At 48.4% G+C, this 11,296-nt stretch overlaps 1 protein-coding gene across 1 annotated transcript; it reads left to right on the top strand.

Annotated features, from left to right (window-relative positions):
• Nucleotides 1-4,931: 4,931 nt before the first annotated feature.
• On the top strand, nt 4,932-8,752 carry LOC125511474 (beta-fructofuranosidase, insoluble isoenzyme 1). Its single transcript, XM_048676863.2, has 7 exons — nt 4,932-5,186; nt 5,900-5,908; nt 6,203-7,071; nt 7,157-7,315; nt 7,738-7,982; nt 8,141-8,231; nt 8,332-8,752. The coding sequence occupies exons 1-7, from the start codon at nt 5,000-5,002 to the stop codon at nt 8,515-8,517; spliced, it is 1,746 nt and encodes a 581-aa protein (XP_048532820.1). The 5' UTR covers nt 4,932-4,999; the 3' UTR covers nt 8,518-8,752.
• The last annotated feature ends 2,544 nt before the right edge of the window (nt 8,753-11,296 follow it).

Genomic DNA, 11,296 nt, shown 5'->3' on the forward strand with positions numbered 1-11,296 from the left:
TGTTGCAGAGCCATTTGCAACACAATCAATGTTGCTGGGCCATGGAAAGCATGTAGGATGGATGTAGGAGCATCGTGCATTGGCATGGTGGGCACGTGAGGCAGACGGGTGACAGGTGTGTGAGCGCGGCGGAGCACACGGCCGGTTTTGCCGCAACAATGCTTGCGTCGAGTAGATGCGCGACGGTCGGCTGCCAGCGCCATGTCCCTAGTATAGGGAGAGATGAGAGAGAGCAAATTCACCGCAATGTTGTGTGCGACGGCGATGGCTATACCTGGCCATACCTCGGGCCGGGCCTAGCCAAGCCCGACGCAAAAACCCATGCCCGAGCCCGGCCCGTCCCGGTCGTCGGGCCTGTTTTCTGGGCCCGAGCCCGGCCCAAACACGTAAAAGCCCGTCGGGCTTCGGGCCGGCCCGGCCCATCCTTTAGGAAAACGCAAAAATGATGGGCCCGGGCCCAGCCCGGGCCGGCCTTCGGGCTCAAAATCTAAGCCCGAGCCCGGCCCGGGAGCGGCGTCGGGTCGGGCCGTTCGGGCCGGGCTTCCCATGGCCAGGACTAGCGACGACCGATTGCGAGCGGTTCGACCCCATTTGTAGCGAGGAAGAGAGAGGCAAGACGACCGTGGCTAGGTCGTTGGGAGTGTTTTAGAGAAGTGGAGACGCGTGTGTGCCCATCGACATGCGTCACCAGCACGAGGTGGCTGATGCCGCGCGTGTTATTAGTCACTTGAGCCCAAGTGTTTTCCGTGAAGAACCGTGCGGTGCGGGTGTGTTTGGTAGGGTGTATGAGTTCAAAAGTTTTCTTCTCTACCCGTTTTTGAATGTTTGATAGAGTGTATGAAGGATGCATGAGTCCACACTAGTTTAACACAAATATACTATAAACATGCATGAAAAGGGTGTTGAGGTTAGCATGCACGAAGAGGGAACAACTATGCTGAGATAGTAATGCAACCAAACTCACCCTGCGTGGACAATGTCATTTCTTCTACCTGACAATGTCATTTCTTCTACCTTTTAGGCGCCGACATGGACAGTACTCCGTCCCCTGATGTCCATCCATTTGAAAACGAGCTCTAACTACCAAGGTACGTGTCACAATAAAGTTCATGTGATAGGTTGTCGCCCGCGGCATCTGGATCTCGTCGGCGATCTTAGCCGCCGGGTCAACGCACGGCCGGCCGATGGAGGCCGAGCAACAAGATGCCCAGCACGCTACTGCCTTTGAGCTGGAGATACGGAACGGATAACAGTACAAAGCAGAGATCATGCTACTATACTATATATAAGCGGGTTTTCCGCAGCATTGATGCAGCAGACTATAGCTAGTGGATCCACAAGAAAGTCGATCTTAGCTGCCGGGTCAACGGCCAGCTCAAGAGTAGTCGAATAAACAACGCAAGTTGTCGCTCGCGGCGTCTGGATCTCCTGGTCCATCTAGGCCGCCGGATCAACATGCATGGTGGAAGGCACAGCGACAAGATACTGCCTGACACGCTACTGCGGTACTGCCTTCAGCTGCAAATCCGGAGCGGATAGTATAAAACTCGGAGCTGATAATAGTGAAGTTAAGCTATATAAAACAGAGATTAGTTATGCTATAATATACTATATAGAGTATACTCCCTCCGTCCGAAAATACTTGTCATCAAAATGAATAAAAATAAATGTATTTAGAATTAAAATATGTCTAGATACATCTCATTTTATTCATTTTGATGATAAATATTTTCGGGAGAAGGAGTACTATATAAGCTGGAATTCCGCGGCAACATGCTAAGCAAGACGATCGCGGCGTGGGACGTCTCACCGGACGTCTAACCACGCATGCACAGCCACGCAGGCGCAGCATGGACCGACCGTACTAACTACAGTACAAACAGAAGGGGAAACATATGCATCCATAGTGATACATCCAAAATTTAGAAACTTCAACATACAAAACTCAACAACAATCTTATGGGATTAATTTTGGACAACTTAGAGCATCTACACCCGGGCGCCCAAACCCTCCTCAAGGGCCCCGGCGTCCCGCCCAATCACTGACCGGTCACGAAAGTCTGACTCAGATGGGCGCCTCAAACGCCCGGGCTGACCGGCACCCCTCACATCGAGTCCAAATATTAGGCGGATATGGGGAAGGACTCAACCCACACTGGCCCACCCGACCCCGCAGATATTCGTCTCCATCCGCTCGCCGGACCAAACCCTAGCCACTTCATACTCCTCCCCCCTCCACTCCCTCTGCCACCCGAGCTCACCTCCGGTGATTTCCGGTCGTCTCCAACATGGCGGGCAGCGGATCTGACTCCGACTAGTCCGGATCCGTCGACTAGGGTGTCATCTCGTGCGGGTTGGAGGAGGCAATGACGGTCTGCATTGTACTCCGCCGCTCCCGGGATAACAGCGCCCGGCCGATAGACAGATCTATCTGGCGCGACTCAATAGCGTCGGCTCAATGGGTGCTCGGGTCCTCTGGGGTTGGATCATCGCGGCCCCGGCAGCCGAAAAATCTTTCCTTCCCCATCACCGGCCGGGCAGACTATGAGTCCCACCGGGAACGAGCAAGCCATCCGCGCCTGTATTGTGAAGAAACAGCAGCGGAGGAACGCACGCGCCCTCGCCCGAGGGCAGAATCAGGTGCCCTGCCATGGTTGGACTGCTACAGAAGGAGGAGAAGGAGGATAGCGACGGCGAGGACATCGGAGAAACACGCGCGCCCTCACAAAAGGGCAGAATCTGGCGGTCTGTGCCATGGCCGAACTGCCACCGAAGGAGGGGGAGGATAGCAATGGCGAGGACAGCTTCGGCGACGAGAAAATCTGACTCAATCCCTACTGCGTCTTTGACCCTTTACGTCCGTGAGAAAGACGGCAAGGGCACCACGAAGAGCAAGGACAGCCGTGGATGATCTCCACGATAACCAAACATGCCAAATTTTGATAGTCCGATGAAATGTTTTATGGAGTAGCCGGATGATGTATGTGTATCAACGTAGTTGCATGAGTTTGTATGGATTTGAGATACGATAATTGAGATATTTGGATGTGGATTGCATTATTTGAAGCGTGGCCAGTTAGGGTCCGTGCACGCCCGAACACGTCTGCGGGCGTTTGTGAGACCAAATTTGCCCATCCCGAGTGTAGATGCTCTAAGCAATGGTAGAACCTGAAATATTCAAACGTTTCTAGCGAGAGGTTTTAGGCTGCTTTAAGATTTGTGCGCATGAGAGCTAGACCCCTCAGAACACGTTTTTCTTACACCCAGTTGGCTTATTTGAGGGTCAAACGCCTTCCTACTAGTAGCTGTATATTCTGAACCCACACCATCGACTTCGACTGGCGCTTCGTACGTACGCCTCCGATGAACTGTAGTCTGCAGTACAGTACTTTTTTTTTGCGGGGGCGCAGTATACAGTACATATAGCAGTACAATACGGAGAATTCAACCAATCTACTCGGCCGGTTGCAGCCATAGACGGCAGTCCTGTCCATTTAAAATCAGGCCGGCTACTTATCCTTTTTTTTAGATCAAGCCAGCTACTTTGTTTTTACAGCAAGATCAAGCCCGGTGCTTAAAAAAATTTAGGGAAAAAAAGGCGAAGTTTTATCGTTCAAATAACACTTGAAGTGGGATAGAATAAAGATTGTGGGGTTGAAACTAAACATGACGCCCCTCATCCAAGGAATTCGAAAACTTAGCTAAACTACATATCTGCTTTTTTATTTGCGGTTCGTCTTTGAAAGGTAAATTTGCAATCAAAATTGGCTTAATTAGAGTCAGCCATCGTCCACAAGGACTTGAAGCCCATTCGCCGGTTTTATAGTACGCACCACAGTAGCTTTTTTTTGAGAGAGAGAAAAACCGCACCACAGTACCTACTTTCGAACGTGCCGGTGCAGCGAGCAAAGCTTGATCGTGGTGCAAAACGTGGCCTTATTACGACCAACGGGCCCTACGAAGCCGTTTTAATTTTCACCTAAATTATTCGCGCCACTTTTCCCTCCACTGTCCAACGAAATCGAGTGCTTGGATTTAATTTGACCGGCCAAAAGGGCCAAATGAGGTCTGAACGTACTCTTGGATTGATTTACACGTTTTTGTTTCTTCTCCTGAGCTTGTTCAGATGAAATCAACGGGGGACTTTCTTGTAAGGATTCTCCTGAGCATTACCACATTTTCCTCACAGTTAAATAGGTCCGAAACCATCTACTACGAGTCGGAGACTTTTCTCTTGGCCTTGCGGTAGAATACTAGAATTCTCCTTCATCATCTTGGATATTTCTCCGTGCTAGTATGACAATGACACGACAGGGCTTGGCGCCTCATAACCAAGTTGAATGTTCTGGCTTTTCGACTAGTTGCAAGACATGTTGGTGCAGTCTGGAAATAACTTAGCTGCATGAATGAAGAAAACAATGCGTGTGCAGTGTCTAATTTCTGGCTTTTTCGACGGAGTATTGCTAATGTTTGAGTTTTCATGCTCCGTATATGACATGTCAGTTGTTTTCATCGACAGTCAAGTTTTGTACACTCCTGAAAACTTCGGAAGGGAATAAAACACAGCTTTACCGAGAAAGATATTAACATTGCAAATTCAAATAATCAAGTACAATATGAAATAAATTTTATGACAAACCTAGTGATACTATTTAGTACCGTCGATATCGATATTTTTCTTGACAAACTCGATCAAAGTTAAAAATGTTTAACATAGAGTAACAATCAAACTATGCCTTGTAAACTTGACCCTTGACTAGATGGAGTGGTGCCACTTTTCTCATACAGTACTTTGAAAAACAAAACTGCCGATTGATCGGTTGCAAAATTCTAAGCAGCGTACGCCAATCACATGCGGCATATAGAAAATTCATCCGATTGGTCATACGCGCTAACCCGAGTATTATATAAACTGCCCCATTGGTCTTCTCGCCATCCATCCATCCATCCCTGTCTCCCCCTCTCTCGTCTTCCCCTCTTAACTGCAAGCAAGCAGGCAATGGGGACTCCGAAACGGGTGGTCGCGCCATTGGCGTTGCTGCTCCTCCTGCAGCTCGCCGGCGCGTCTCATGAAGTCCGCCGGAGCCTCGAGGCCGAGGCGGCGTCGCCGTCCGTGCCGGCCTCCATTCTCAGCCCCCTACTCCGGACGGGCTACCACTTCCAACCCCCCATGAACTGGATCAACGGTAAGATACCAACTGCTCTTGCTGGACTTGTCTGAATCTTCTCATGTTTATGCCCTGCTCCGTCTTCAAGCTAGATATAGCTCTCGTTCTTAAATTCACACATGTATAGCCAGAAGTCCAGAACATGTCAGGCCGTAGACAGAGAAATATGTCCATCCGTAATGCCGATGCTGATTTTAGAGGTGTGTTTTGTTCTGTCATGGGGGCGGATACAACACCACAGACAACACATAGGTCTGAGAGTTCAAGAAAGATAATACATAGTAGCATAAACTAGAGTAGTTGTTTATTTTTTGGTTAGTTTGTAGCCAAGTGTTAGTTTGACCAGCAAAAGATTGCAGCCCGGCCGGCGAGGGCGCGTCAAAATTGATGGCTTTCTTTCTCTCTCTCGCCGTGTTAGTTAGGGAGTCCAGCAGCTGTTTTCTTCTTCTAGTTCCTTGAGAAAAGTAGAGATGCAAGTTCAAAGTTCTCGCAGTAGCCGACGACGACGGAGTCCTCCAGCTCACCATGCCACGAATCATTGTTCAGAATATAATATTACATCTGATCTGTATTTTTGTAGTAGGAGTAGTACTATTTATATATGTTAACATAGCTATTGTTTACTAGAGCTTATTGTAAGAGCTGCTTGGTTCTAATTAACTTGTTTTTTTTGGTTGTCTCTTTGGGTGTCTGATCGTGATTGCTGGGACGGCGAAACTCATCGACTCTAGATCCGAATGGTACGACTTCTGCGACCAATTTCCTCTACTTGTCTCTGTCTTCTACTGTTACCCAACCAGATCTTGAACAGTTTGTGCATGTGCGCAGCACTTTTTTTAGATTATCAGAGCATCAAAGACCAAATTTCAGTTTGTAGAACAAAATATAAGGAAAAGAAAATTTAGTACTATTCAAAATGCACATGCATGCTGCAGTGTGTATGGCCTTGTGATACTATCGACAACATGCAACTTGTGTTAGCACTTAGCAGCTAGCTGACATGTTTGAGACGTGGTTCTCTTTGGAACATACAGGGCCACTCTACTACAAGGGATGGTACCACCTCTTCTACCAATACAACCCCAAGGGCGCGGTGTGGGGCAACATCATCTGGGCGCACTCGGTGTCGCGCGACCTCATCAACTGGATCGCCCTCGACCCGGCCATCAAGCCGTCCATCCCCACCGACCAGTTCGGCGTCTGGTCCGGCTCGGCGACGATCCTGCCCAACGGCACGGTGGCGATGCTCTACACCGGCATCGACCGCCCGGGCACCAACTACCAGATCCAGAACATCGCCTTCCCCAAGGACCCCTCCGACCCGCTGCTCCGCGAGTGGGTCAAGCCCGGCTACAACCCCATCGCCGTCCCCGAGGCCGGCATGAACGCCACCCAGTTCCGCGACCCGACCACCGCCTGGCACGCCGGCGACGGCCTCTGGCGGATGCTGGTGGGCGGGCTCAAGCCCGGCACGCTCCGCGGCATGGCCATCCTGTACCGGAGCCGGGACTTCAAGCACTGGGTCCGCGCCAAGCACCCGCTCCATTCGGCCCTCACCGGCATGTGGGAGTGCCCCGACTTCTTCCCCGTGCGCGAGCCCGGGAAGACGAACGGCCTCGACACCTCGGAGTTCGGCCCGCACTACAAGTACGTGCTCAAGAACAGCCTCGACCTCACCCGCTACGACTACTACACCGTGGGCACCTACAACAACCGGACGGAGCGGTACGTGCCGGACAACCCCACCGGCGACGTCTACCAGCGCCTCCAGTACGACTACGGCAACTTCTACGCGTCCAAGACCTTCTACGACCCCGCCAAGAACCGCCGCGTGCTGCTGGGCTGGGCCAACGAGTCCGACAGCGTCGCCCACGACAACGCCAAGGGATGGGCCGGCATCCACGTACGTCCTACGTGCTCCCCTGCATCATCCTCAATCTCGAGTTAATTAAGTGCATGTTTTGAACTGATTGGTTGTGCATGTGCAGGCGATCCCGAGGAAGATATGGCTGGACCCGAGCGGCAAGCAGCTGCTGCAGTGGCCGGTGGAGGAGCTGGATCAGCTGAGGGGCAAGGCTGTGAGCGTGGGTGACAAGGTCGTCAAGCCCGGCCAGCACTTTGAGGTCACTGGCCTACAGTCCTATCAGGTCAGTACCACCATGTACTTACTGCTAAATCCGAGTGCAGTCAGTGTCGCTGTCTAGGTAGCTTCTGGTCCATGTCTGACGGGCCACGATCCTTCTTGCGTGCCCAATTCCGGCTTGTCCTTGTCACCATCAGCATGGACTCCAAAGTCACAGGTCCACGCCCGTGTTCCGCTAGATCTTGCTTGCTTGCAAGGCGCCGCTGCAACTCTCGTTTTCAACCTCCCCTCATACTACTTTTTACATTCACACATCTGCATCATCCTCACCACGATTTGAATGGTCTTTCGTCGCCTGCAAATCGTCCATCAATCCGTCAATGCCGTGGATGCATGTTGCTGGTCCAGATTCGTCAATTCGTGCACTCCTCGTTTCATTTCCAAACAAGCTTCCCTGGCTAATACCTATCGACTTGTTTTTGACAGTCTGACGTGGAGGTGAGCTTCGAGGTGCCGAGCCTGGACAAGGCGGAGCCGTTCGATCCGGCCTACGCCAACGACGCGCAGAAGCTGTGCGGGATGAAGAACGCCGACGTCAAGGGCGGGGTGGGGCCCTTCGGCCTCTGGGTCCTGGCCTCTTCCAACCTGGCCGAGAAGACCGCCGTGTTCTTCAGAGTCTTCAAGGATGGGCATGGCAAGCCTCTCGTCCTCATGTGCAGTGACCCCACCAAGTATGATTTCACCACATCCCTCTTTCATCTCCCCTCAACTTCTCATTTGATGATAGAGAATCTGTCCATAGATTTCAAGTGTAAATGAGAGGGAATATTGTTGCCAATACATTTTAACTCATCTAACCATTTTCTTTTTGTTTCTTTTGTGCCGACAGGTCATCTCTCACCCCGGGTCTATACAAGCCGACTTTTGCCGGGTTTGTCGACACCGACATCTCATCCGGGAAGATCTCTTTGAGAAGCTTAGTACGTACAAAGCTCGTTTGTAACATCATTTTGACTAGTGCACTTTCTTTCACATGAGTATTTGAAATTTTCATTGACCAACGTTGATTTATGTTTTCAGATCGACCGTTCGGTGGTTGAGAGCTTCGGCGCCGGAGGGAAGACCTGCATCCTATCGAGAGTGTACCCATCCATGGCGATCGGGACAGGCGCGCATCTTTACGTGTTTAACAACGGGGACACCGACATCAAGGTGTCCAAACTAACGGCCTGGGAGATGAAAAAACCCATGATGAATGGTGCCTAAGCAGTATATACTGTATATGTTTTCTCGAGAGTTTAAGTTTTTGTTGAATGACATTTCGACATCGATGTACACCACGCAACTGATTGCTCGTCTTAATGAAGACCTCTTTGAGTAGAAGTGGTTAGAGAAATTTGTTGTACGATTGATAGTTTCTGTCACGTGTTGTACGAATAAACATGATCATCCCACGCTGTTTTCATAGATAATAAAGACCTTAATGAATTCCTTCTTTCCACTGATGTCTCTTTGTACTGTAGTATCAACGGATGAGATCGATGATGCTAGTCTGACTCAACTGTGACGTGATAAGCACTAGTATTATTTACAATCTCTTTCCTCGGTGAAGTCAGAGGCACTCCTTGTATGAGTCACAGGCTCATGGGAGCAATGGATCTCTTCACAAACCTTCTTTTGGCCATTTGGTCAAACAGAAACATGGCGTACTCTTGTTCCTTTTTGTTAATACATGTATATGTGTTATAAATAGTGAAAGAAGGATGCACATGACACGTATGCACGACAAGCTTCTATGCTAGCTTAACCAGTGGTGCAGATTATTCCTTATCTTTTTTGCAAATAAGTGGTGCGGATTAACCGTTACTGACATGCCAAAAAAGTATAATCAGTTGGAATCTCGAAAAAGGTTAGTGGTGGGTTTATGCAGTACTGGTAGTGGGATAACCACATGATCGTGATTAAGTTCGAAAAGAAAAAGCACAAGGGTACGGAGGACGGTGCACGTATCATGATGAAAAGCTTATGTTGTCCTGAAAAGATGTACTATTTGTAAAGCTTATGATCTCCAGGTGATGGATCAGGCCTATGACTAACAACAAATCTAATGTAAAGGCACATACAATATCTCATCCAAAAAGGTGCATATATTAAATAAGATAAATGTGTGACGGCCGGCCGAATTGCATCCACAACGAACTGCACTGTACTGCACAACACTGTAACTATTTATTTATTATTTTGGTAGCGCATACTTCACGTGTAATTTAGGAGTTGAAATTACACGTTGCAACAAATAGTAAGACAGGTTGCGACAAAAAAAGTTGCACATTATCATGTACAAATTTAGAGATGGAATATATATGTGCAACTTTAGGTCTAAACATGTGCAACATAGTCAAATTATTGAGTGAATAATTTCACTTTTTACCTGATATTTATATATTTGATATTGTTTACCCCATTTCATCTAGAAGTTGTTACAATTTTTCGAGTTTAACCCAATTTAACAATTCGAATTGCTAAATCTCAGTCGACTAAGACTTAACCAAGTCTCAGTCGATGCTATATTCGTGGGATCTTACAGGGAGATCCGTGCAAGTTTTTCTTTTTTTCTTACATGTTATGTTACTTGAATTTGGTTAAGTCTCAGCCGACTGAGACCTAGCCACACCCTTAACAATTTGTCCCAATTCTGACCGTCTGATACACTTGTCATGCCGACATGGCTGGTGATCTATATTCCAACTCCCCATCCATGCCCGTCTAACCCGCAACCCCGCCCCAACGGTGAATCCAATGATTGTTTTTTATTTTTATTTTTTGCAGAAAGAATCCAATGATCACTAATGGTGAGCCGTGTGGTCACCTCACTACTCGTTCTTTCTGATGTTTGTTCACATAGTGGGTCTGGCTTGTTGATACAGTCGTGACAGCGTAAAAATGTATGGATAAATCTCGGCAGAAGAAATTAAATTGGGTAAACATTGCCATGAAGGCTCGGTGACCAATCACGCCACGAACATGGCTATTGAGACAAGAGCATCTTCCTACTCGTCATTGCACCTTTTTGTGAGTGAGTTAGAACTTTTTTTCCCTTCCTTTCGAGCAGTTGATCTACATGTTTTGAAAATTGCCCACGTACACATTGCGCACGTACATTGTTGCCCATCACTATGGATGGATGGATTCCACCACCACCCCGCACCCATCCTCTAGAGAACCGGTGAAGCTAGCCCGCCTCCACGTAATGCGTGTGCTCTAAATGAGACGGCCGGCTGTCATGAACAGTGCTAGCTGTTGAGTGCGTGAGATCCCAAACTGGCAACTACCTATATGCAGCTAGAATGCGATCGATGGCTCCACTACGCCCGGGAAGTGGACGCAGCTCCAGATTTGATCATGCACGTAAGCGTACCAATGATTATACTAGCGGCCAGCGGATGCATCATCTTGTGCTGGCTTCATGTCCGCCAAATGTTATCTCGAGTCGGACAATGTCTTAGCTCAAGTTGGCAACCTGCATGCTGATCAATGAGTAATAAATAACAAATAAATAAAATCAGCGGGCACGTGATATCTATATCATGCAAACATGCATGTGGTCCAGAGAGATATCTAGATCTTGGTTGGCCCTACGGGTAGTATTTTATTCCTTTCATGGATTTTATGGTATAACCATTATTTTGGATAAATGATGCTTTTATTAATTAAAATGTAGCATTAAGCAGATACACATCATTAAGAGTATCACCCGGCCTCTGCGTAACTAGATGTACACAGCCAAACACCAAAATTCCGTAACATAGAGTCATATAAACGGACACTATACCTATATCGAAAAGGATGATGGATCGATGTACTATATCCATACGATTGCTTGATCTCTTGAGCCGACATTCATTGGCCAGATATTTTAAGATAACCACTAGCGTGCTGATCCAATGCATACAAGCAGCACGTACAATCAACCAGTGCCAGAAGCTTGTTTTTCCTGAATACGTTTCGGCTTGACTTGGTAGGACGCGATCTTTCAATCGAGAAC

The sequence above is a fragment of the Triticum urartu genome, chromosome 5A (genome assembly GCF_056163025.1).
Source record: "Triticum urartu cultivar PI428250 chromosome 5A, HENAU_Tu73, whole genome shotgun sequence".
In the NCBI taxonomy this organism is placed as follows: domain Eukaryota; kingdom Viridiplantae; phylum Streptophyta; class Magnoliopsida; order Poales; family Poaceae; genus Triticum; species Triticum urartu.

Excerpts from the sequence above, each read along its gene's own strand:
- LOC125511474 (XM_048676863.2), top strand. The coding sequence starts at position 5,000 with ATGGGGACTCCGAAACGGGTGGTCGCGCCATTGGCGTTGCTGCTCCTC. Across the intron at positions 7,983-8,140 it reads ATGTGCAGTGACCCCACCAA|GTCATCTCTCACCCCGGGTC; the intron begins GTATGATTTCAC and ends TTGTGCCGACAG. Across the intron at positions 8,232-8,331 it reads AGATCTCTTTGAGAAGCTTA|ATCGACCGTTCGGTGGTTGA; the intron begins GTACGTACAAAG and ends TTATGTTTTCAG.